We start from the raw sequence: 26,302 nt of genomic DNA, 5'->3' as shown, positions 1-26,302 counted from the left end.
CATTCCTTTCACTGGCTCTTCTTCCTAGAGCCAATTCTCTGCCCAAGGCCACTGGGTCCACCATTCCACCCCCCGGGGGCTTCGGAGACTGTGATAGAGAAGACGCATCAAGACCACAGGCAACTTGGGCCTGGTTGCACTTCCAAGGCGCAGGATGGGAAGGGGGTGGTTTGGAGTCCCCGGCACAGTGTCTGGGGTACAAGGGGGCAGCCTCCTCGAGGCTCTCTCCATTCTCTTTCTTCCCGGGCCTCCAGTCAACTGCAACGCAACCGCAACAATGCGATCAGCTTGGCTGAGAGGAGATGAGAGGAGCAGCCGGAATGGGCGAAGGTTAGAAGTCAGGGGTCCAGAGCGCTTGGCTGTCACCCGGGCTGCAGCGGGAGGAGCTGCGAGCTCGAGGGCGGCGGGGAGCCGGTCCGAGCGGGCCGGGAGGGGGCGATGGCGAAGGCGCGCAGGGGCGGCGCGCTGGCCTGGGCTCTGGCGGCGAGGGGGTTACGCACCTCCGCTCGGTTCTGCTTAGCAGAGGAAGGCTGAGCTCGGCGGCGGTGGCCCTGCAGAGAGCCCGGTCTGTCCGCGCCGCGCCCCGCCCCAGGGAGGGAGCGCCTGGGCGAGGCAGGACCGAAAGGAAAAGGCGCCACCGGACAGGGGCGCGCGCTACTGTCGCCGGAGGGGGACGGAGAGCCCCCTGAGCCCCCTGTCCACTCTCGCCGAGACGCTAGCTCCTTTAGGCCACCTTTCGCCCGCCCCCTGCCGCGAGCCAACGCCGGCGCCCAGCCCGGAGATGGGCAGACGCGTGGATGGCGTGGCTCCCAACGCCGCCAGATCTCAGGAGCCCGGCGCCGGGGCGCTGCGCTGAAGCTCCCGCCCAGCGCAGCCGGGGAAGCCTGCAGGTGTCCTTGGACGCTCGGCCGCCGCGAGGGAGCCTCCTTCGCCTGTGCCCAGAGACCCGATCCCCAGAGCGGCCCCGCCTCCCGAGGCTTGGCACCGTGCGGGACGACCCATCCGAGGCCCTCCTGCCCCAGCACGGCGCCCGCAGCGCAGCGCCCAGCCCGGCCCAGGGCCGCTGCCAGCCGCCGAGCCGCGGACGCAGGAGCCGAGGCTCGCTCCTGCGGGCGCGCTTGTTTTCCTGCTGCCGCCTCGCCTTGCGCAGCCCCCGCCCGCCCGAACGCCGAGCTCTGCTCAGCCCCGCCCGCCATCAGTGCCCGGCGCTGGATTTATGAATGGGGGGAAGAGGCCACATGTCACCGCCGCCTCCTTCTGTTGACCGCACGCAGCCCGGGCCCCTAGAGCTCTGGCTGCCGTGAGAGTGTCGGCTCGGCCCCGGCAGCCGCTCCGAGGACTTGTTGCTGCTGCCTTGCCGCCGCTGCGGGGAAGCCCTCTGCTCCCGGGGATCGGCGCGGGCTGGGATCCCGAGGGTGGCCCGTGTGAGTGTGAGAGCGCGCGCGCCCGGGACCCTCGCAGTGCGCTCGGACTGTTCGCTTCCTCGTCTTTTCGGGGAAAGAGGGGAGTGTCCCGGGCCGCGAGCGTCTGAGTGTCCAGTCCCAGCGGGAGAGCGTGTGTGTGCTTGCCCGTGCCTGCCCGGGCCCCTCACTTGGGTACTTGGCTCCCCTTTCCCCCTCCAGCTTCCCTCCCCGGCGCTGCCTGCCCAAATCCCAACCACCTGTGCACCCGAGAAGCCCAACTCTTCCCGCTCAGCGCCCCGGGGGGAAGGCAGGGGCAGGGCCACGTCGCAGAGGGGGCCGCCACCTCCTCGTCTCCTCCCCCTCCCCCGTCTGACGCTGCCTCCTCGGGAAGGGTGTTTGGAGGGCAGCGGCCGCCCCAAGCCGAAGCCCCGCAGCGCTTCTTATGATCAGCTCGGTGTGTGTCTCCTCCTACCGCGGGCGCAAGTCGGGGAACAAGCCTCCGTCCAAAACATGTCTGAAGGAGGAGATGGCCAAGGGAGAGGCGTCGGAGAAGATCATCATCAACGTGGGCGGCACGCGACATGAGACCTACCGCAGCACCCTCCGCACCTTACCCGGCACCCGCCTCGCCTGGCTGGCTGATCCCAATGGCGGGGGCCGGTCAGAGTCCGATGGCGGCGGTGTGGGCAGCGGCAGCGGCGGAAGCTGCGAGTTCTTCTTCGACAGGCACCCGGGCGTCTTTGCGTACGTGCTCAACTACTACCGCACCGGCAAGCTACACTGCCCCGCCGACGTGTGCGGGCCGCTCTTCGAGGAGGAGCTCACCTTCTGGGGCATCGACGAGACCGACGTGGAGCCCTGCTGCTGGATGACCTACCGGCAGCACCGCGACGCCGAGGAGGCGCTCGATATCTTCGAGAGCCCAGACGGAGGCGGCAGTGGCGCGGGGCACTGCGACGAAGGCGGCGACGAGAGGGAGCTGGCCCTGCAGCGCCTGGGGCCTCACGAGGGAGGCGTGGGCCCCGGCGCCGGGTCGGGGGGCTGCCGCGGCTGGCAACCCCGCATGTGGGCGCTCTTCGAGGATCCCTACTCCTCCCGGGCAGCCAGGGTGAGTGGCAGGAGTCTGAGTCTCTTCTGGGGATGGCATGAGGGTGCTTGGCGGTGATGGGTAGGGGCAGGGGGCGCAGGAGACTGACTTGACTTACCATGGGATCCCTTCCAATTTCCCGTGTGTTCCATGGGCCCCCAGGGGAATCACCTGGTACCCCCTCCCCTCCCCTGGAAGCCTCATCAGTAGATTGCACATACTAGACTCACTACATGGACCTAATCCCTGGGGCCTGCTTTGCCACATCCCCTCCCAGCTAGTGGGGTGCCTATAGCTGAGCTCTTCCACCCCCTTTTTGCACAGACCGCCTCTCTTCATCTACCCCCTATCTTTCACATGGCCAGAGTCCTGGAAGGCTGGAATTAGGCCTTCTGCCTGGGTCAGGTAGGGCTTAGGGGAAGAAACCTTGAGTGTGTTAAAGCGCCTACTCTATGACAGGCTATTGTGTTAGCTGCTTCCATGCATGCCACCTCACTCAAATCCTCCCAGCATCTCAGTGTGCTAGGAACTGTGGGTGTCAGAGAGGGGAACACTGGCTTCAGCCCCTTATGCTCATTTACAGGCAGAGCTGGGACCAGAACCCAGGCCTCTCATCCAGGTTTGGGAGTGGTCTTTTCTCAGGAAGAGTAGTCAAGATGCCTGCCCCATGCCATGTCCTCCAGGCTTTTTGGACAACTGGCATTTCCTGGCCTCAGCTGGGAGGAGGGAAGAGTTAGGCGGAAGGGCCTGATGTTCTGGGCCCTGCAGGTTCTCACCACCGGTGGCCTGCCACAGGCCGCCTGGTGATGAGCCCATATTTGTTGCCACTTCTTTTCTTCTGCTGCAGCACAGATTGGCTTCCCCAAAAGCCCTGGTTCAGGTTACTTGAAATGGGTGTATTGGGAGGGAGAAGGGGATGGCATAGGTTGATTTAAGCAAGATCTAGTCCCTTCCAACCACTGCCTCCCTGAGTTAATACAGTTTCCTTTCACCCCCCTTTGGTAGAAGGGTGGGGGTGTGTGGCATGTGCTTGAGCAGCAAAAAAACAAACAAAATAAATAAATAATAACAAAATAAAACAAAATCCTGAAAGATGGCTTTAAATTCTTAAAAAAAAGAGAACCCTCAGGGCTGGTGTCTGATCTCATGGCTGGCAGCCTGAAGCCTGGCTGGGATCTGTCTGGGAGACAGGAAAGAGCAACATAATATATTGAGTCTAGGGACTGCCTCCTGCCCCAGAAGCTGGTTCACCTCTGGCATCGCAGGTTGTCATATTAATGAGTCTCAGGGCCCTTCTGGCCTCCCCAGCACCTCCTGTGTGGGGCCTCAACCCAGTCATGGAAGGAAAAGTTCCACTTCCCCACCCAAGGGAGGGAAGGAGATAGGGAAATGGGGCTGCAGGGAGGGCCCAGGCTGGCATAAATGCTAGACCAAGGCAGATGTATCTGCCTGGAAGAGAAGGGAGGGGCAGAAGTCTCAATGGCTGTGGCATACTAGGCTGGGGCTGCAGGCATCAGGACTGAGAGGGAAGCTAGGGCCAGCTGCAGGGATCTTGCAGGTCACTAACCATATTAGTGTCAGCTCTTGGCTGAGTGCACTTAGAGGAGAGAGACAAGTACAGATAATTCAGGTTCCTTCCAAGCTGGGGGTGGCAGGAGGGAGAGGTAAATTTGGCTTGATAGAGCTGGGGAAAGGGGACAAGATAGGGAGGCAGGAAGGAGATGAGGTGGGTTAGGGGAGCTAGGCCCTGTTTCTGAGCATTCTAGGGCCACTGGCAACTTTTCACTTTCTCAGGTTCTTCCCTCCTAGATTCCAAAGGGCTGTGCCATCAATGAATGTATTTTCTCTTCAACTCAGTGCAGAGTGGCCCAGCCCGAGGGCTCTGTAAACTCAGAGCCTCGTGGCCTCTTGAAGTCCCCCAGGACCCCAAGATATGTTGATTTTCTGAAGTGGAATCCCATCAGCCAGGGCATACCAGTTGAGGTCTGAAGTTTGGGGTGGGCAGGGGTCATCTGACATCTGCTATTAGCTAGGGTCAAAGACGCATAGCTAATAGCAGAGCCAGCAAACCACCCCTAGTTTCCAACCCTCTAGAGGGTCGTAAATACTGATGTGCACAGCTGTATGGAGCCTAAAAAGAGAACTTGCCTCCTGCTAAGTAAGGAGCACAGCAAAGGCAAGCCTTTAGCTGTTCATGGGACATACAAGTGAGAATACATCACTTAAAAAAATTAATAGCTGCTATTTATTGAGTACTCTATGCAAGGTAGTTTACTTTGCATTAATCTCTAATCCTCCCAGTAAATTTACAGCAGAGGTATTATCCCCATTTAATAGACTGAAGCTGTGAGAAGGTAAACAACTTGCCTGAGATCACACAGCCAGATAGTGGCAGCTGTGCATCATAGCCAGGGCTCCCTGTCTCCCAAGCCCCTGCTCCTCCAATTTCAACAGGTTCTTTTCCACTGAAGGAGCCTGTTTTCGAGGTGTAGAGGTGGTTCGGGTCTTAATTCTGGCCTGGAGGTGTTCTCAGATTCTGTACCTCCTGTTGATGACATCAAAAAGTTCAGGGGCAGGTGGGGACATCAGAAGGGGCACTTACTCTGTTACCCCTCCAGGCCTGGGGCCTGAGGCTCAGGGGTCCTGGGCTGAGCCCAACCCCCTCTGTTTACCCCAGGCCAATAATACCCCACCCCACCCTGAAGTGTGTTGTCCCCTGGGTCTGTGTGCATACCTTCCCTCCCTTGGGCCTCTTCCCGCTGCCTCCCTAGAAGGGGTCTGCCATCCTTGTATGGGCTTGGGGCCTCACTGAGGGCTACAGGGCAGAGCCCTCTGCCCCAGGCGGCTCCTTGAGTAGTGTGTTATGGCAGGAATAAAACAGATACAAAGGGAAAGTGAACTGGACTGGTTATGGGAGCCTGTTGCCTAGCTACCGGCCTGGCTCTAGGAGCCATTCCCTTTCAGGCTGACTCCAGGCCAGGGTGCTCACTCTTGCTCCCTTCCTGTGGCCAGCCCCATGGCTACTGCTGCTGTAGTTCCATTTCTGTGGCCTGACCTGGGAGCAGGCACCAAGGGCAGGCTGGTCCTGTCCCCACCTGCCCCTGCCCACAGTCCCAGACAGAGTGAGGGCCAGCAACAGCTGGAGTGGCTTCCTAAAATGAAGGGACCCAGTGGGGGTTTGACAGCAACCAGAGCTCTAGAATCAAAGGCTTTTCTCCTTTCTTGAGGGCTGACAGGAGGCCTGATGAATGGGACCCTGGGACACTCTGCTCCATCCCCAGAGGCCCCAGAGACTGGGCTGCCTTAAGCTTAGTTATCAGCCCTATTCAAGATTTAATCCTTCTCCTCTGGCTAAATCAGTACCCGGACTGAGTTTTCCATGCTGTTTCCCTTCTGAGGACAGCAAGACCTACAGGCTCCCACTGCCCCAGGCAGGCAGGCAGGGTGGGGTTTTCACACTGAGCCTCTCTGGGGTGTCAGGGGCTGTCCCCTGTGCTTTTCTCCAATATCTCATCTGGCCCACGTGAGGCAGAGACTATTAGCCTCAGTTTACAGAGGGGGAGAATGAAGCCCTAAGGGGCTTGCTTGTGGTCACACAGCTGGGGGATCCAAAGCCAGACCTTGTGACTCCCAGTCTGGACTCGTGTCACAGCTGCACCCACCTCCTGCGGCCTCTGCCTGGAGAAGGCTTCTGACTTCAGGGTGGCTCAGACAGGGCCCTTCTGCTCTCCTCCCATCCCTTCCTTCACTTCTCCCTCCAAACTAAAGCTCCCATCTCCTCCATTTCTAGAATTGCTCCTATCTGAGCTTGCTCTTCGTTTTTCTCACTGTGGGACTTTCAAAGGACAAAAAGAAAGGAGTTTTGGTCAGGAGAGGAGACTAGGTGTCTGCTGACCTAAGGCCTTCTAGGAAGAAAATGCAGAGCTCTGTTCCTGCTCACCCCTTCTGAAGGCCCCGCAGGCCCCAGACTTTTCCGGCTCTGGTGTTTTCTACCTGGGACCAGCCAATTGGTGGGCCTGGCAGGCATTGGAGTGAGGGTAGGAGTCTCTGGTCCCGTGCCTCTGGGCTCAGAAGAGCCAGAAGTCTGTGGGCCCTGACTTTCCCAGCCCTCTAGGGGGGCAGTGCCAGCATGCCTGAGGACAGCCCGTCTGCCTCCTTCCCAGGAGAAGTGGCATCAGGCCAAGGGCTGCAGGCCGCCTCTGGCCTTTCCCTGGAGGAGCCTCCCAGTCTCCTCCTGGGTCTGTTTTGTGTTTTCTTCTCTTGTTCTGAACAGACCAACATTTGCCTCTGAACATCTTGTCTCTGGATGGTGAGGTGTTTCTGTTTGTCACCGTTTAGGGTGGGGTGTAAGATGGGGGAAGGGATAAGATAAACCTGGGCTATTTTAGAGAGTTGGGGGAAGAGCACGCAGGAGCAGAGGCAGGCAGCTGAGGTCTTCTGCTGTTGTCCACAGGCAGTGCAGGCCTGGCATGCTGGACTGCAGGGCACTCACGGCACCCTTGTTCCTGGGCCGCCAACCTGCCACGACCTCTGACCTAGCTTCTTTCTGGGTTTTTCAGGCTGGGTGATGGTGACACAGCCCCTCAGGTACTGGGCTTGGCCTACCCTGGAGAGCCATAGAGTCTGAAAGCCCAGGCGCCTAGAGGTATTCTGGGCTTACCTTTGTCACCTCTAGCCGCAGTTAGTGGGACTGACCATCTCTCTTTGTGATAGGGTCCCTAGGACTAGGAGAGGAAGCAGGTGGTCACCTTGGCTCCAGTCATTCAGAAAACATTTATTGAGCACTTACTACATGCCAGACACCAAGCTGGGCTCTAAAATTATAAAGACAAGTCAGAAGTGGTCCCTGTTCCAGAACAGAGCTAAGTCTGGTGGAGTTGATGACAACTTGGGGAAATTAGGTGACAAGAAATGGTAATAATAAAAGATAGATCATGAAAGGAACCACAATGGTATTAAAAATTAAAGTTCAATAGGAGGTGAGAGGAGGAAGTGATAAATCCTACCTCTATGAGGGATGAGGTTGGGGGAGGGGAGGGTGGCATGCCAAAGTTTCAATGAGGAGACAGAAGTTAAGCTGGGTAGGTCCTGCAGGATAATGACTGAGCTCCTTTAAATAATTTCTAGAAGGAGGCAGGTTATAAATAAATATATAAATAAATAAGTTTTCACTGTGGGTAGTGCTTAACCATGCAGAGTTAGGGAAGAGGGGAATTTCCTGGCCAGGGGAACAGCCTGAGCAGAAACAGCACATGGGACATGGATGGGCAATAACCAGGAACTGCGTTTGGCTGGATAAATTCTTGGCCAGTGATCTGGGCTGGGTTGAATTTCTTCTGGAGCTGCGACTCAATAGCCCTAGTTGCCCAGTGGCCCTGAGAGGCCCCAAGTGCTGGCCTGGCAGAGGGTGGGCATAGTAGAGGCTGGCTCTGGACCCAGAAACCCAAGGGTTCTGGCTCAGAATTCTTCTCCTAGAGGAGCCTGTGAGTAGAGGGGAGTGGGGGTCCCTCAGCTTAGACCTGGGCCTCAGAGTGCAGGAGTCCAAGAACAACTCAGAGATGCCTTGCCTGGCATCTCCCCTCTCTAGCCTCTTAGCCCCCAGGGCTGCCCACTCCCTTTCCAGTATTGCCTGGGCACCAGAATCTCGCTTCCCTGGAAGGCTAAGCTCCTCATCCCATCCCCACAGATCTTCCTCTGCAAATGTCTTTAGCTGCATTCTCAAATTTCTCTTCTCCTACACTCCATCCTTAATATAGGATTTTGGGCACAAGTCTTCTTATGTTTATTTGTCCATCTGTCTCCTTGGCCCTTCCTCCTTGGGCTCCCCCCTCCTGCCCCCGCTGATTGTGTTCAGTTCCCAATGACGTGTCTGTCACCTTCCCCCCGCCCCCTGACCCAGCCTGTGCCAGATTCCTGAGACACTCAAGCTTCTGCTCAGTTTTACAAATATCATTTCTTTCAAGCCTTAAACAACCCTATAAGGTAAGTACTACTCTTATGCCCTCAACACATCAAGCATGCTGTAGCCTCAGGGCCTTTGTATTGCCTGTTCCCTCTGCCTCGAGCTCTCCTGGATCTTCATGTAACTGACTCCCTCACTCCTTCAGGTCTCTACTCAGATGTCACCTTGGCATTGAAGTCTTGTCTGACCACCCTATTTCCAATAGTTCCCCCATCCTCCACTCCTTACTCCCTTTTTTCTTTATTTTTCTCCCTAACACTTATGCCATTTGATGTACTATGTATTTTCCTTATTTGTTGTCTGTCTCCCTCCATAAGGTCTAAGCAGCAGGATGTTTGTGTCCTGCTGTTCCCCAGAACCCAGAGCAGTGTCTGGCATATAGTAGGCCCACAATTTTCCATTTTATGAACAAAGATCCTAAGTCTCAGAGGGGTTAAGAAACTTGCCCAAGGTTTCCCAAGGAAGCAAGTCCACTAAGACAGTCCCAGGATGAAATTGGTCAAGGAGGCTGGTAACAGGGCTGACCCACCAGTTGAAACACCTGAGTCTCTAGGGACAGGTGGTTCCCCCAACAGGATACAGTCAGCTAACCTGAAGGGTCCAAGGAGAGGACAGAGCGCAAAGGAGGGGTGCTCCCTTGTACGAGGCTAAGAACCTCCTGTTTGGGGTGGAGAGACCGTCCTGTACGCTCCCAGCCAAAGCAGTTCACACAAGCAATTTTCTGCCTGGGCAGTTTTGACTCCCAGCAGAATCCATGCCCTGCATCTTCAGGAAGTGGAAAGAACTGACAGTTCAGCCATGGAAACCAGGGTGAAGCACATTCTTCCAGGCCTCAGTTTCTTCATCTGTAAAACAGCAGAAAGGAAGTTGAATTAGAAAACTTTTCAAGGTCCTTTCATTTCCCAAAACCAAAGATTTTGTGATATTTTTGGCTCCAGATTCAGATCTCCTTCAGAAGCTGCATGTCTCCTTAGCTATGTCACCATTTATTAAACATCTACTGTGTGCCAGGCACTTGCCATGAAGAAGCTGTTTAATCCTCCAGTAATGCTACCAGGTGGGTACTAGTACTGCCCCCAATTTGCAGCAATTTAACAGGCACAGAGTACGCTGCTTACCTGTCTGAGGGGCAGGGCCAGGATGGGGAACACAGTCACTCCAGGATTTCTCCGCTCTCCTTTGCCCTCAGTCTTGGCTCCCTTGAGGCCCAACAGCCCAGTTTGGCAGGGCCTAATGGGAAGAAGGCTCAGATGCACGCTGTCAGCCATGCAGGGTAGCCTGACCAGGGCTGAACAGGCTGGAGCATGAGGCCTTGACCTCTAGCATTGCTACAGCACCCACCTCCTCCCTGGGTCCCTTTGTGTCCTGAGGAGCTCCCCAGTGAAAAGAGTGTGAGAAAAAAAGCAGTGTCCCTGGCACCTGAGGAGAAGGCCTGGTGAAAGGCCCCTATTGCAAGCAGGACCAACATTCACACAATTTTTCTTTGGGAAGTAAGGTGGGGGAGAAAGGACTAATTTGGGCCTTAAAGGTGGGTCAGTAACCTAGAACCCACCTGGGGCTACCTGCCAGAGCCCAGGTCCCTGAATCTTTCACAGCTCAGTGGCAGGTCTGCCTGACTCCTCAGGGAGTGAGGGCTTCCTGGGCCCAGCCTGGCACCTGCCCCGGCCCTGGAGAGCTTACAGGGGAGTCTGAGGCCCCATCAGGATCTCAAAAAGGAAGAGTGATTGTCCCCACTTGTTGGGTTAGAGGGCCAAGTGGTGGGAACTCTGAGCTGAGTGAGAGTCAGGAGACTGGGCCTCAGTTTGGTCCTGAGCAAGTCATGTGCCCTCTCTGGTGCCCCTGGATAACATGTGGCCACCCTTTACCTTCCCTCATCTTCTGAGAGAGTGGATGAGAGGGGTAGAAATGAATAGATGGGATAGCTTTATGTTTAAAAAAGAAAGCAAACGAAGTGAACACTGCAGGAACCCAGAGGTGTTCCTAATGCAGAAAGGGTAGTTTGTACTTGTGGGCTGGCTACAGATGGAGCCTGTGGGGTGGCAGTGGAGGAAGGCACAGTCTACCTGGCACTGCAGGTGAGAGAGTGGCCTAGGCCACTCGGTGCTGCTCCCCTTCCCCCTCCCTGCACCCTCTGCTCAGCTGCTTGGCAGCTCTTCCTGAACTTGTTTTTCCAAATCACTAATTAACTTCACACTTGTCTCCCAGGTGGGCCAACTCTCTTAGCTAACTTTTCCTTGGAGGGAGCAAGCTCCTGTTTCCCATGCTTCCTGGCAGAGCTGGGATACTGTTTCTACCCCTTACCCACCCCCACCCCCTTTCTGGGGGAGGAGAGTGGTGGCAGGGCTCTCAGTTCCCGACATCACTACAGCCACTGGGCAGGTGCCTCTGAAGCTCATCTCTGGGTGGCCTGGAGAGCCCACAGGTTGGACTCATTTGCTTAATGCCCATATCAGCCAGTATTGTTTTGACAGCTCATTTCTCAGGGGAAGAAAAATGAGACCAGAAAAGGAACTTGAAATTTACCTTGGCGGGGGAGAAGCAGGCAGGAGAACTGCAGACAGAGTTGTCAGGTGGGGAAAGTGTATCTGTGGTCTGCTGCTCACATTCTCCCTTCTGTATCTGTCCAAACCATCCACATTTAAGTGTAAATAACATAAGTCTTGGTGTGTGGATTGTTGTCTGTTCTAAGCCAAAGACACATTGCTGAGGGTGAAATAACAGTCACCAGGGAGCTGGCTGAGAGTGGTACTGATAATGCAAAGAAAACTCTCCTGGCCTATGAATTGATCCTGCCTGGGAGGTGGTGAAGACCGTGTCCTGTGAAGAGAAGGTACAGCCTTGGAAGTGAACAGTTCAAGTCTGGTTTCTACCCTTCTAGGCTGTGCGACCTTAGGCAAATACATACCCTCTCTGATCCTCAGTTCGTCCTTGTGAAATGGGATGATGAAGCTGACCTCACAGGGTCACTGGGAGGACCAGATGTGGTAACACTCACAGAATACCCAAGTGTGCTAGGCATAGAATAGACAGCTAAATGTATGTTCATTCTGAGTTCCTTCCTCAGCCTTGCTCCTGCTCCAGCAGCCCTGGATGTGTTGCTTCCTCCATTTTCCCAGAGCCCCTTGTATGCTCCACTGGTGTTTGCAGTACTAAGAATGAGGTGTGCCATCCAACTCCTCCCACCCCCCGACCCACCACCGAAGATTCCCAGGGAGGAAAGCATTTCAGACACATCATTAGATAGGGCCAGTGCCACGGCCAGGGGGAAATCAGGGTGTGGCAGGCACTGGGGCTGCCAGCTGGTTATGGAGCCACAGCTCTCCTCAACCTATTTTAGGTTCAGCCCTCTGTTCAGGAAGGAAGCCCTACCCCCAAAGCAGAAGCAGCAGCAGCAGGGAATATAGACCCCAGCAACAGGTACCCTGACAGTGGTGAATGGCATTGCATGAATAACAGATGATCGCTCTGTAATTGGTGTTATTACACATGCATTTCATCTCCATTCACAACGATTGGACACTTAAACCCAGCCATTCCTCTGCTGAGGGCCACCGTCATCATTCCAGCCAGAGATCCCTGCAGCTGTCTGGACCAGCCAGTGCCATTCTCTGACCCCTGTGGGTACAGTTTATTGTTTGTTGGACCTCTGTGTCCCAGGAATTGTCAGTTCTCCGGAAGGGAGCAGCTATGGTTATTCTGGGTGGACCACCCTGTCTCCTGCCATGGAGCATGTTGTCTTCCTTCAGACACTTCTGTCTGGGCTCTTGACTGGGACATATCAGTTGAGAGGTGGGAGAGAGGGGTTTGGGGCTTGAGGAGGTGGACCATGGCAGGAGCTTAAATATTTAGCTGGCAAAAAGAAGCCCAGGGTCATTCTGTCCAGTTCCCTCCCTCTGAGTATATCCTTAATGCAATGGACCTCCAAATTTAGTGTGCATCAGAATTACCTGGAAGGTTTGTTGAAAGAGAATTCAGGGCTCTACCCCCAACGTTTCTTATTCAGTAGGTTTGGGTGGGGTCCAAGAACTTGCATTCCTAACCGGTTCCCAGGTGCTTACTGATCCTGCTGGCCAGGACCTCACTTGGAGGAACACTGCCTTAAAGCCTGTTTACTCCCAGTAGGACAAGCAGCCTCACCTGAGAGCTTGTTCGAGCTGCAGAATCATAGGCCCCACCCTTAACCTTCTAAATCAGAATGGCATTTGAATGAGATTCCCAGATGATTTATATTCCCATTACAGTCTGAGAAGCTTTACAGCACGACTGGGTTACAGGTGGGCAGGGCTAGGCAGTAGGCGGGGCCAGGCAGCTATCCTTCCCTGTTCAGTTGCTTCCAGACAAGAACAGCCTCTGCCATCTGGCCACTGTGATGACAAGGACTGGGGAGTATTGCTTTATGGCACCCGAGCAAGGGAATACAGGCCCTCTGAGGAGGGACTTCTAGCCCCCGAGTGCACCTCACTCCACTTCACCATCTAATGGATTCCCTGGTGGCCCATGCCCTACCCCTCCACCCACCAAGCAGAGGTCCTTGTCCCTGCTGGGCCGTCCATCCCTGTCTGACAGCTGCTCCGTGCTCCTCCCCGCCCACAGGTTGTGGCCTTCACCTCTCTCTTCTTTATCCTGGTCTCCATCACCACCTTCTGCCTGGAGACCCATGAGGCCTTCAACATCGACCGCAATGTGACAGAGATCCACCGAGTAGGGAACACCACCAGCGTGCACTTCCGGCGGGAGGTGGAGACAGAGCCTATGCTAACCTACATTGAGGGCGTGTGTGTGCTGTGGTTCACGCTGGAGTTCCTGGTGCGCATCGTGTGCTGCCCCGACACGCTAGACTTCGTCAAGAACCTGCTCAACATCATCGATTTTGTGGCCATCCTGCCCTTCTACCTGGAGGTCGGGCTGAGCGGCCTGTCGTCCAAGGCGGCCCGCGACGTGCTGGGCTTCTTGCGCGTGGTGCGCTTCGTGCGCATCCTGCGCATCTTCAAGCTGACACGCCACTTTGTGGGGCTGCGCGTGCTGGGCCACACCCTGCGGGCCAGCACCAATGAGTTCCTGCTGCTCATCATCTTCCTGGCTCTGGGCGTGCTCATCTTTGCCACCATGATCTACTATGCCGAGCGCATTGGCGCCAGGCCCTCCGACCCGCGGGGCAATGACCACACTGACTTCAAGAACATCCCCATTGGCTTCTGGTGGGCTGTGGTCACCATGACAACACTGGGCTATGGGGACATGTACCCCAAGACGTGGTCAGGCATGCTGGTGGGGGCGCTGTGTGCCCTGGCTGGTGTGCTCACCATTGCCATGCCTGTGCCAGTCATTGTCAACAACTTCGGCATGTACTACTCCCTGGCCATGGCCAAGCAGAAGCTGCCTAAGAAACGAAAGAAGCATGTGCCACGGCCGCCCCAGCTTGAGTCGCCCATTTACTGCAAGTCTGAGGAGACCTCGCCCCGGGACAGCACCTACAGCGATACCAGCCCCCCAGCCCCAGAAGGGGCTATGGTTGAGAGGAAACGGGCAGGTGAGATTGGGCTGGGAAGGAAAGCCACCTCTTTCCCAGTCCCCAAGGAGTCCCCAGGTTTGCCTCAGCTCTTGGGATTTAGGATTACACTTTGTTGTTCTGGGCTTCCCTAAGTATAAGACATGCCTTTATGAGGGTTAAGACTTGAGGCCAAATATTTATATATTATTGATAGTTTCTTGAACTTTGGTCTGTGGAGTAAGTATCCCTCCCAGAACTTAGGCTGCGATGGGCAGTGTGTGGGGCTATAAATTAGAAGCATGGAGTTCTAATCCCACCTTGGCCACCGTGCTGTGTGCCCTACGGCTAGTCACTTACCCTCCCCAGTCATAGATTCCTCACCTGTAAAACAGGAGTGATAGCAGTATCCCACCCGCAAGACTTTGATGAGACCCAAATGGCAGAATGACAGATATGAAAGTACTTTGAGAGGTTAAAGCCACTTTACAAATCTCAGGCTCTGTCACTCTTAGCTAGAGGGCAGGGCAAGCTGTGCTTCCAGGGTGCATCAACACATGAATCATTTCTTTTCAAACATTCGAGTCTGGTGTCTCTTGGCCTAATAAATGTGATAACGTAACAGGAGTGGGAGGCAGCCTTCTGTTCAGCACAAGCTAGATGAGTCCTGGGCTCAGGGTGTAACATGGGATGGAAGGGAACCAAGAGGGAGTAGCCCAGTCCGAGCTAGAAGGGGAAAAGGAGAGGTGAGAAACTGGGACTGCATCCTGGAAGCGGGGGGCCTGAGGGTCTGACTCCTGTTCTTTAAGGATGGGAAGGCCACCCCAGGAAAGTTTGTTTCCACCTGAGTCAAGAGATGGGAAAAGAAACTGGCTTACTCCATAGTCACATGGAGTTAGGTTGGAGACTGGGAACCTGTTAGGTATGGGATGGGCTGTGAGGGGCATAGGAGGATTTCTAATGTGGGGTGCATTGGTTGTCAGGCCATCAGGGGGTTGGGGTGAGTGAGGAGAGTAAGGTAGCAGCTCTGAGCCAAGCTCTGGGGGCAAAGTGGGACCTGTCCTCCAGGGAAAGTGCCTTCCTTGGGACCCTCACCTGTGGCCTGTTGGTGGGTGCCCATCAGATATGCCGGGGCCACTCACTGGGGTCATTCAGGCATCTGGGTCTTCCAAAGACCTGGGTAGAACAGCACCCATAAAATTCCCTTCTTCCTCCCACCCAGTGGTACCCTCTTCCCCAATCCCTGAGTATCCATCCCCTAGCCAATGCCCCAGTGAATTTCAGCTGTACCACGAGGCCCATTCCTGGCTCAGAGGAAAACCTAATATCAAAATGTACAAGTCCCTAGGCCATTTCCTCAGTACACAGCCCCACCAGCCATGCCTCAGCATGATGCAGCTCGGCCATGGTAAGGAAGGGTGTTTCTGGCCAGTACCAAGGCCATTGCCTTCAGACAGAGAGCCCCTTCTCCAGATCCAAGGACCCACCTGTGCTGCTGCCTGACAGGCAGGGGCTGGGGGCTAAGAACCCACAGCAGGGGGAGAATGTGAGCCTCTTGCCCCAGGGTCTTCCCCAGACAGGTGAGCCTGAGAGCAGAGGGCTCTACATCCTTCAGGCACTCAACCCAGGCTTAGTTGCCTGATGAACAAGAATAACTGTCTTCAGGGGGTTCTGAGGACATAACCATGGAAGCCATTCCATCAGTTTAATGCTGGCAGCTGCCCCTCTGCCACCCCTTACTCCAGCTAGTCAGCCACTCCCTGAGGGAGTGCTCTTTGAGGGGTCAGCCTGAGTCTGACCCGAGGAGCCAGCAGAGGCCGTCACCTGCCTTGGGCTGATCTCATGGGGCAGCCTGCTGAAGGAAGATTTGGGGAGCCCCTGCTTAGGCTATCTGTGGCCCCATCTCCCAGGAAAAACTCTAGACCAAGGCTGGGAGGGAAGCACAGCACGCTGCCCCTGACCCCCAAACCAGGCCCACTCCCTGGCTCTGGTGACAATCCCTCCCAGGTGGATACCAGGCCCCCTCCTCCGGTTGGGGAAGTGACACTGTAGGTCTGGGACCTGAGAGACCCCTGGTGACCCCATGAAGAAGGCCCAGGCAGCCCCTCATGCAGCCTGCATTCTGTCTGTCTGTCCCCTTTAGACTCCAAGCAGAACGGGGATGCCAATGCCGTGCTGTCAGATGAGGAGGGGGTGGGCCTCACCCAGCCCCTGGCCTCTGTCCCCACCCCGGAGGAGCGCAGGGCCCTGCGACGCTCTGGAACACGAGACAAGAACAAGAAGGCAGCTGCCTGCTTCCTGCTCAGCGCTGGGGACTATGCCTGTGCTGATGGTAGTGTCCGGAAAGGTATGGCTGGGCAGGTGGGGAGGCCTTGGGGAACTGAGTCTCCCCAGTGTCCCCCACAAAGCTTGCGATCCCCTTTCCCCCTGAGGCCATGGCCACCATCTCCTCTGCCTTGGATGCACCCCTACTTTTAAGATGGGCACCCCAATCTCACAGTCCCTGGATTAGAAAAGCCTGCAACATCCCCGAAAGGTACGCAGAGCCTCCACCCTCCACCACCGACCTCGGTGCCCAAGGGGAAGACAAGTGTTAGAGAGTGAAGGGACACAGATCAGGGGCTCCTGCCTTACCCCCCGTTGTATCACCCTCTCTTCCTCTGGTTCCTGATGTGAACTTTAGGCCTGGCTCCACAGTGTCTCTGCCAAACTTTCCCTAAGCCTCCTTTAAACCCAGCAAAAGCCTCCCCAAGTACATAGTCCCAGGAGATGCCAGCAGCATTCAGGAGTCTGGGTAAGAAGAGCAGCTGCTGTGAGGTCTTCGGAGAGCCTCCCCAGGCCCATCTCCTCCATCCTGCACTGGGGCTCCCATGGGGCTGACCCAGCTCTGCAAGTCCCTGGAAAGTGCCTGTCCTCTTGAGGCAGAGCCAGAGGTGACTTGGGGATGGGGTGGGCAGGGAGAGTGGGTCCCCTCTGAGGTGGGTGCTAAAGGATTTGGAGAGTTCAGGCAAGCAGCACCTTCCTTCCCGGCGGGGAGGCTGAAGTGCCATCAGCGGGCCCTGGCCTTTAGTGGGGCAGAAATGATCAAGGGTGGTGGAGGGCCTGCAGCAGCTAACAGGAATCTCAAGATCAGCACTCCTGCCCAGGTCTGATCACTTTTTGTCTTTCTTGCCCTGTCCCTGTGACCTACACACCTGCCTCTAGGATACACCCTGACTTCCCCCAAAACAAAGCTCAGAGCTGGGTTTTCAGGCCACTTCTTAACCAGCCCTAGTTTAGCCAAATCCCTCCCCTTCCACACTATCCCCACACCCCAGATCAAGACTGGGTTGAGTGAGGCAGGGGCAGTGGTTGGGGAAGGAATAGTCTGTGAGGCCTCTGTCCCCCCAACGGTGTTCCCTGACCTGCCCAACCCATGTAGCCTCCAGGGGCACCTTTCCAGGCCCTTTCCTTGGCCTGCTCAGTTATCACAGGATGCCCAAGGTGCCCTGACCCTAACCAGGCCCTGAGAGGTATATGTCCAGCTTTGCCGGGCATGTCCTGTTGGGTGACAGGAGCAGGAGCAGGAGCATCAGCCTGGCAGCTGGAAGAGACAGCCTAAAGGTCATGGCAACAGGTTGCAGCTGGAAGGTGCTCAGACCCCTCACACCCTCTCCTGTGTCCCTTGGTCACCCTAGCCTCTGCATGCTCTAGTCCTTGCGCTCTGGATATGCCTGTGTCTCCTGCTCCCCACCCTGAACACGATGTGGCTTCCAGAGCCACTCTGGCTGGAGCATGCCAAGTGGACAGCCCAGAGTGTGGGGAGGAGGGGTCCCCACCTCCCAGGTAGGACTTGAGCAAACAGAGCTGAATGCCGAGCACCCCTGGTTTCCTTCCACTATTGTGAGGGGCTCAGTGGAAGTAGCAGTGTGGCAGAGGTTGTGAGGGTGTAAGTCAGAGGAGGGACCACGAGGTCCTGGGGAGTGGGTCCTACCCTGGGAAGGGGTTACCCATGTGCTGGCATGGGGCCGGGGAGACTGCATCCCACCACCACATCTCTCTGGGCGCTGTGGGACCTAGTGCTCTATTTTCTAGATGCCTCCACATTGCTTCTTGGCAACAAGCATGTAGCTCAGCCAATTAGAGTGACCTTCGCAAGGGAACAGGTGGGTTGCTGGGAAACTGGCCCTGCTAAGCAAGTGTGGCAATTAGCATCGCCAAACTCCCAGTAAGCACTCAGCAACTCTCCACGTGCCAGACTGTTCCACCCTTCTCTGCACTCGGGCCACGCTTAGGACCTGGGGTGAGTGGGCCCAGGGCTCCTGTAGCCACGGGGACAGGCCTCCATTGGCCTGTAGCTGCCTGAGTGTCAGAGTGTGAGCAGCCTGGGAGGAAGGTAACAGGTGCTAATTAGGACTTCTTACAGTTGAGAAAGGAGTGCGCTGGAAGCTATGGGGGTCTTTGTGCAACTGGAGGGGAACTCACCTGGGGACAAGAACAGGGCAAAGGTCAGGTGTGTGGGGGTCTCTGGAGTCCATCCTCAGGAGCCCAGGTAATCCAAAGATGGGAAACTCAGGGAGTCTTTCGCAGACAGGCCAGACCCCTCCACCAGCCTGGGGCTACCTGCCCTGCAGGGTCCCCTGGAACACGGATCCCATGAAGCCGCTCAGGAGAAGAGCTGTGCCCTCTGACCTGTGTGCCTTTTCTTCACCAAGGCTGTGAAAAGTCCCGGAGTCTAAACAGCATAGCTGGAGCGGCAGGAACCGGTCTGGGGCTGTCTCCACTGGCATCACGATACAGCTCGCCCTACCCACCAAGAAAGCTCCTGCTCTCCCACCCCTTCCACCCCCTCACCAGCCCACCGCCCGGGCACGCAGCCCCTTAGCTGCTCCCTCAGCCCTCCTGCCTCTCACACGCCCTGTCAGGCACATGTCCATGCCCTCAGGCCTGCTCCTTCCGGGGCCCTGCACAGCCCGCAGACCTTGGGGGCCGACGAGCAGCCTGTGAGGGCTGGGCAACATGCAAGAGAATGCAGGCTCTGAGCCTCTCCCTCATGGCATTCAGCTTCCCAGAATGCTCAGCTCTGGAGTCTGAGAGCCAGGGGGAGATTTCTCCCAAGGCTTCTCCCCCACCCAGCCCCAGCCCCAACCAGAGATGCCAGCACCCCCAGGGCCTGTGTCTCTGGATCCCGGCTCCACCTCAGGGTTGCACTTCATCACTGCAAATACACTTCCATTCCTTGTGGCCTTCAAACAGTAACCAGCCTGCAACTGAATGTCTCTGTCTGTCTGTCTGTCTGTCCCACACCCAGACCAGGAAGGAATCAGGCTTGACATCTCTTGGGACATCCCTGCTGGTGTGCAGGGGCTTGACTCCTCAGGGAAGCAGTGCCACCCTGGGAGGAGAGGCCAGATGCTCTACAGCTCTGGCCCTGGGCGTAGTAGGGGACTAGAGGAGGAGCCCCAGGATTGGCTGCCTAGGCATGGGGATGCCCTCCTCTCTGGGGGAACACCCAGTGGCGGAGCCTATGTCCCATCTGTGCCCTGAGCCTCAGCATCTCTGCCACGCTGCTTCCACGACAGTTTTTCTTCCTTCTCCGGCTCCCTCAAACTCCCAGCCCTGCCTCTGAGTCACCTGCCGCTCCCACCAGCCTCTGTGCTCTGTATTGCTGCCAGAACCTGAGACTCATCTAATTTCTATAATTAAGTGTATTCATTTACCTAACGAGCCCAGGAGCACAACAGGTTTGTGAGTCACTGAGTAAGCAGGGGCTCAGCCTGGGCAGGGGCAGCTGAGGGCAAGTGTGGGGACAGAAGCCATCCTGCCCCCACCCACTCTTGCAGGGCACCCTGCCACTCCCAGGGAGATAGCCTGTCCCCCAGCAGGGCACCTGAGCTCTCCAGGACCTCCTCAGCCCAGGACCTCAGAACACCTCAGCCAAGACATTTCCTGTTTCACCTGATGGGAATTAGACCTGACGGCAGTGCCATGCACCTGGCAATTTTTAGTGTCAAGTTATGCAGCTTGGTAGAGGGAATGACTAAGGTCCATATCTGCTCCCTCCAGGGTGGGCAAAGATAGGTGTGGCACCTCAACATGAGGCTGGGACTCTGGAGTCCCAGAGTCCTGAAAGGCAAACAGGGCCACCAAGGTCCGACTGTTTCCTGGGGTGGGGGCTGCGAGGAGCCTGTGCCAGGAGCGTCACTGTCGCAATGCTCTCTTCAGCCTAGGGCAGGCACAGGGACGTCCTTTCCATAGCCTGGCTGGTCTATGGGGCCTGCCTCCCACCTGCTCTCAGAATGCAGTGTTACCCTAAGAGCTGAGAAGATACAGGGGCATCCATGTGACCACCCTTCAGAAGGGGACAGGCCCTTTAAGGTGACAGGAACAGGAAGCCCTGTGGGGCAGGATGGAGACGCTGGGTGCCTTCTCCCTTCATAGCTGAGCATCAGGTTCAGACCTGGCCCCACAGAGCTCCCCAGTATGGGGGTCCTCGTTCTGCTAGGAAAGTGATAAGCTAGGTGCCCGGTTTGGTGCGGGCACCCCAGCTAGTTTCTCCTCTGACTTGCCTTTCTGGTTCAGGGAACTGAGATGGCTATTTCTGTGGCAGCCCTCAAATTGTCAGGAGCCCAAGTTTCCACGGTACCCACCTCCTCCTTCCCTCCCACAGGGATGGGAATGCTCACAGCACCCCTATGGTGGGCACAGATGTCCCTGGGCGACATGATGCAGGAGTGCCAGGCTAGAGCCCCTAGTGCCTTGGGAAATGGCTCCCACATGTCCGTTCTGGCTGGTTGGCTTCTGCAGGAGAGACACAGGACCCGGTGAACAGGAAAGCTGCGTAGGATGTCTGCCCCAGCTGCCTCTCAGGTCTCCCCAGGGCCCTAGAAAGGGCAAAGTGAGTCCTGGAGTTCGCAGAGACCTCTGCCTGAGGATGCATCTGCCTGCATGGGCCTTAGGCTTGCCCAGGCCTTGGGCCTCCCTCCTTAGGAGAAGGCTCTCCCTCCCTCCCCCCTGAAATCTGAGAGCGCAGTTTGCTTTATCTTGGATCTGAACTGGATCTGTATGCATTACTTTGGCTTCTAGAAGCTTTGTTCCCTTGGGGGGCCCAGCATCTCCCCACAGAGCAGGGAAGCAGTGTGGTAGCAGTTGTTAACCAGATCCTCCTGTTTGTACCAGAGCTACTGACAGACTTAGAGGCCACTTTTCAGCCCCCAGGGCTTCTGAGAGGAGTGGCTGAGAGCTGGGGCCAGAGAAGAGTGCCTGTGGAGCCCAGGGCCTGGGAGTTAGAGGCGAGGCTGTACCAGCCCGAGGGCAGGGACTTCAGGAGGTTTGGGCCTGGGTTGCCCTTTCACAGAGCTTCCTGGGATAGGAGGGCCTCCTCTGCCCTGGCCAGAGTGCCACCCTCTGAAACCCCTGACCCCCAAGCACCTCCCTGCTGGCTGTACCTGGGTCCCTGGGGTTATAAGGGGTGGGAAGGCTAGGCCACTGATGTCCCAGGCTGAGGAGGGGATGCTGAGAAGGGCTCCCTGATGGGTTGGGTTTCTGCATTTTCTGGCCTTCTCTCCTGAGATGGGCACACACATCTTCCCTGACCTTCCCCTTCAGCATTCACCCTCCAGTGGCTGTAACTCTGTTCCTGCCAGGCCAAGGAAGGAGCCTGGGTATGACAGGGCAGCAGCCAGGAGCCTTCTTCAGCAGCCCCTGGGAAAATGGAGTAGTCCCAGGTGGTAATGGCTGATGGAACTCTGTGGGGGGAGCCCAAACTGGGCAGGCAGCAGCTCGGGTGATAGCTAGGAGCTACAGGCCACACCAGGAGCCTCCTCCACTGCCTGCATGCCAGGCTGCAGAACTGTAGTCCCTCTCCCTACTGCATGGAGCTTTGAAGACTTGAGGGCTAGTGGTTCCTGGAGCTCATTACCTGAGCATGTATAGAGATAAGCTGGAGCATCACCTGTGAATTACCTTGGCCCCGTGCTGGAATTCATAGACAGGTAATGAAAGGGTTCACCCCATCCCTGCTCTTCCTGGCCTCTTAGCCCTTGGTCCGCATGCCTTCCAGCTCTGCTCCTGGCCTATTCCTTAACCCACAGCCCAGGGGTTAGCAGCTGGCTCCCTTCTAACGTCTCATTCTTTGTTTCTCCCTCTCTTTTGCTGAACTCCTTGCCCCACCCCCCAGAAGGCAATGTTGAGCCGAAAGCGTGCGTCCCAGTGTCTCACACCTGTGCTCTTTAAACACAGAGACCTGCCAAGATGCCCTCTCGTCCAACTATGCCCAGGCTGAAGTCCTCACCCTCTCTTAAAGCGGCACCAACGTGAGAGAGACAGGCAGACAGACAGAAAGCCAGAGGCTTAGGGAAAATCTGGAACCCAGGCAAGAATCTTTCGCTGGGAAAGACTCAGATATCCTTGTTTGCACAGGATTGATGGAAAACTTCCCATGTGACCCTCGGGGCCCAGAGTCATCTGGGTTCGATGTTCTGTTTTGTTGTACATTGAAGAGATATATATGCACATATAGTATCTATATTCATACATACTATACTCTTGTGTGTAGTGCACGTGCTATTGGTGGTCTGTCTTCTTTGTTAAGCTACGTCTCCCCAAGCCCCTGCCTCACCCCCAGATGCCCATTCCTTTCCCCTTTACTTATTCCTTGTTTCTGCTGAACTTGTGTGTGGAATGTCCCAGGAAAAACGGGCCTGGGAACCGCCAGTCCAACTGGGTGGTCCCAGGCTGGACTCTCCCTTTTAGGGGTGTTTCCCTGTGGGCCAGTGGCCTGTGGGAGGCCAGTTTGCCCCCCAGGGTCACTAATCCACTAGCCCCACCCCACCCCAGATTGGGGCTCTACCTCCCACCCCACACCCCAGTTGTGGGGGGACTTCCAGGGGCTCCTCTGCAGCTTCTACTCCTTTCTGCCCCTTACCTGTGTCCTTCACTGAAGGGTGTTTTTTCCTTTTTTTTTTTTTTTGTTCTGACTCTTTCATTTGTTTGTTTTCAAAGATGCTGCTGGGCAGACGGGCAGGAAGGGGTCTGTCTGCCCATCTGGCTCAGGGGTCTGAGAAGGGGAAGCCTTGGGTGAGCGGAGACTAGTTGCAATACTGTACTTCCTGGCCTGTTGCCAGATGATGCGTGCAATAGCAGAGGCCAGGTGACCCCTTCGACCTTGGCCTCTGCCCCTCCCTCGGCCCTCCTCCCCACATTCAGCCCACCCTGCACCTCCCTGGTGTCGGTCAGTCATTTTCTAAAGCTGTCCCCTTGTGTGTGTCTGAGACATGCCTAGGCTGGGCCCTGCCGCCCTGTCACATGCCTTTGTCATGCTGTGCTTGAGCCCCAATAAAGACATGTGGAGCATCCCGCTGCTCCTGCTGTGTGAGTGACTGCCTCCGTCTCTCCTTTCTGGCTCTGTGTCTGTGGGGATCTCCCTGAGCTTCCACCCCAACACCTGAGAAATGCAACACTCTCTTGTCATGTCCCCACCCCACCATGAATCACTGATGCAGCCCAACCCCTGCATTTAGTTCTAAACATAAGTGCTCAGAGAAGAAAAGTGATCTGCCCAAGGTCACACAAAGAGCCCTGGGCCCCGGGCTCCCAAGCAGTGTTCTGATCTCCACTGTTGCCTCCTGACCCCTGCCATAACGTGGGAGAAAAGAGTGTTGGTTTTTTAAAGGAATTCCACTGTGTTCCTGCTTGTCTGTGCAGCGGGCCTCTGTTCCTGCCTGAGATCGCGCCAGTTCTATGTGGGCCGAAGCCCTGGGGATGCCAAAGCGTTGCGATGACTGGATGGCTGATGAGCGGACCCTGACGAGGGACCAGTGACACAACTGGGACCACCGAGGGGTGGGAATGAATGTCTCTCGCCCCAGATGGGGTGGGGGAGTGTAGGTGATGGCCAGACACAGGCCCTCACTTTGTCATCCCTTACTCACATGGGTGCACTCAGGGCTGGCTTCACAGGCCTGCAACCTATGCAAAAAGAGCCCTGTGCTTGACTTCCTGCTAGCTGTCATGGTCTTGAAATCACTAGTGATTATGGAAGAAGAAAGGGCCCTGCATTTTCATTTTGCACTGGGCTCTGCTGCTTGCATAGCCAGGTCTGGACACATGCTCCGTCTCCTTACTCTTGTCTTACTCCCTACTCTCTTCCTCCAGGCGTGAGCTTAGAGTCAGAGGGGCCTTAGTTCAAAGTCTGGATCTGCCATTTACTACTGGGTAACTTGGGGGCAATTCACTGATCCTCAGTTTCCCTGTCTGTAGAATGGGGATTCTGATAGCCCCTATTTCAGAAACTTGGAGAGTAAAGACCCAACCCCATGTCATCTGTCTGCATACGACACAGCTCAGGATGCACAGTAAGGGTTCTCAGCCTTTTCCTGTAGCCCTCAGCTTTTCTCGACAGGTGTCTGAGGTCTCCGGATCTCAGAGCATGCTGGGGAGCAGAGGTGAGGATGGCAGGGCTGAGGGGAGGGAAAAAGCAAGGGGTTGCCTATTCCTGAAGCGTGAGGGAAAATTGGGCTTAGAGCATGGGCCAGCTGAGGCAAGGCACTGGCAGGCAGCCAGCTGTCAATCAGAGATAAAATCTCTCCTCTGGCAGTGGAGGGCATGTAGGGGCTAGGCCATCCACCCCTTGGCTCCCTCCTCACCTCCAGACAGGAGAAGGTCATTTGCAGCCAGGCTTGCCTCAGAGAAGCTGGATGGATAGTAATGGGACGGGGAACACTGCTGGCTCCATAGTGATGGTATACATCAGGGCCCACCTCCAGAATGGCTGTTTTTGTGGTAGATCAGTGTGAAACCATTTCATGGTCAGGGGCTGAGCACCCAGCTACCAGCCCAGGGGTGCCAGATGCCAGGATGGTCCTTAAGGGACCCAAGTAGAGGCAGCTGGGGTCCCCTGTGAGAACTACAGAGCCCTGGAGGGGGAGAGGAGTGGGATATGAGAGGGCAGAGAATTCAGTGAGAGAAGCAGGAGGCTGCCCTCCTCCCCACCTCACAGCAACAGCAGGCAACACTGTCAAGGAAAAAGGCTCTGACTTCCTCCCCTTCCCAGAGCTGGAGTTGAGCCCAAATTAGGGAGCTGGTTGAAAGGGCAGGCACTGTGGTGATGGAGACTGGCTTTGGGAGTCAGAGAGATTCCATCTGGAGTCCTGGCTCCATCACTGCCCAGTTGTGTGACCTTGAGCTAGTTATTTAACCTGTGAGAACCTTTATTTCCTTATCTGTAAAATCGAGGAAATAATACCTACCTCATGCTGTTGCCAGTAGAATTCAGTGAGCAGTGCCCATAAAGCCCTAGCACAGTGCCTAGTAGGTAATCATTGCTCACAAATACTGGAGCAAGCAGGGAGGGTGGTGGAGCAACTCACCTCAGTAACATCCCACTTTGGTTTGGTTTGATGGCCTCACCTTTCAAGAAGTTGCCACAAATTAGACTTATTTTGATAAAGCCTATATCTTCTTCGGGGTGGTCATACCAAGCAGCTAAACTTATTGAATGCTAGGCAATACATCTAATGCTCTTAAAAATGGATTCCAAGATTGGTGTTATTATCATCCTTGTTACACAGAGATGAAAACAGCAAAGTTAGGTCATTACTCCAAGGTCACACAGCCAACCAGCAACAAAGCTGGGATTCGAACCTCAGCAGTCTAGCTCCATGAGCCCAGTGCTTAGCAGCTACCTCAGTGGAATGGGGCTTCAAAGTCATAACACCTATGGTAGGGATTTGTGCTATTTAATGCTTTTTATTAATCTCAGTTGATTCTCATAGCAAAAGTATTGTTTTCCCCCTTTTCAGATAAAACCAAGGATTGGGGAAACAATTTGATCACACTTCCCCTCTCTCTCTCTCTCTCTGACGTGCTCATGTGCACACACACATATACACATACACACACAAAAAGGAGAAGGATGCCTTCTCCAGCTTCATTAATTAATTAGTGTAACACCCAACTTGGAATTGTTGGTTCCTTCCTTTGCAACCCACTGAGTTTTATTGTCTGACACTCAGAAGGCGGTGACTGAGATGGGGCCTGGTCTGGAAAAGGGAGGAGCAGCTCAGCCTGGAGAAGAAGCTCAATCCCCACCTTCAGGTATTTGAAGGACATTCCACCGGGTTGTGGGTTTAGAATACATTCCAGGTATTCCAAGGGGGCGTGGTTTTAGATTATTCTCTGATCCTGGAGAGCAGACCTGGGACCAATAGGTGGAAATGTTAGGAAGGCAGATTGGATTCAAATAAAGAAGAACTTTCCTCTTAGTTGTTTTCTTCACTATTACAAATTTAGCATGCCATCTAAAGCATCCCACATCAAATCAAAGGGAAGTTGCATCACCCTCCCTGAGTCCTACTCTCTTCCCTGGAGGTGACACTCTGAAC

At 55.6% G+C, this 26,302-nt stretch overlaps 1 protein-coding gene across 4 annotated transcripts; it reads left to right on the top strand.

Moving 5' to 3' along the window:
* Positions 1-1,479: 1,479 nt before the first annotated feature.
* On the top strand, positions 1,480-26,302 carry KCNC4 (potassium voltage-gated channel subfamily C member 4). Of its 4 annotated transcripts, none has more exons than XM_036916718.2 (4): positions 1,480-2,511; positions 13,046-13,982; positions 16,084-16,287; positions 23,625-26,302. In XM_036916718.2, the coding sequence occupies exons 1-4, from the start codon at positions 1,846-1,848 to the stop codon at positions 23,699-23,701; spliced, it is 1,884 nt and encodes a 627-aa protein (XP_036772613.2). In that variant the 5' UTR covers positions 1,480-1,845; the 3' UTR covers positions 23,702-26,302. The 4 variants fall into 4 exon arrangements, with proteins under 4 accessions (XP_036772613.2, XP_036772614.2, XP_036772616.2 ...); XM_036916719.2 differs by lacking the exon at positions 23,625-26,302 and adding an exon at positions 22,161-23,295; XM_036916721.2 differs by lacking the exon at positions 23,625-26,302 and adding an exon at positions 22,099-23,295.

The sequence above is a fragment of the Manis pentadactyla genome, chromosome 4, assembly GCF_030020395.1.
Source record: "Manis pentadactyla isolate mManPen7 chromosome 4, mManPen7.hap1, whole genome shotgun sequence".
Taxonomy (NCBI): domain Eukaryota; kingdom Metazoa; phylum Chordata; class Mammalia; order Pholidota; family Manidae; genus Manis; species Manis pentadactyla.
The sequence above is the reverse complement of the archived record's forward strand: the minus strand, read 5'-3'. Positions and strand labels throughout refer to the sequence as shown.

Coding starts and splice junctions, on each gene's coding strand:
- KCNC4 (XM_036916717.2), top strand. CDS start 1,846: ATGATCAGCTCGGTGTGTGTCTCCTCCTACCGCGGGCGCAAGTCGGGG. Junction 13,983..16,083: donor GGTTGAGAGGAAACGGGCAG/GTGAGATTGGGC, acceptor TGTCCCCTTTAG/ACTCCAAGCAGAACGGGGAT. Junction 16,288..18,634: donor TGATGGTAGTGTCCGGAAAG/GTATGGCTGGGC, acceptor TTCTTCACCAAG/GCTGTGAAAAGTCCCGGAGT.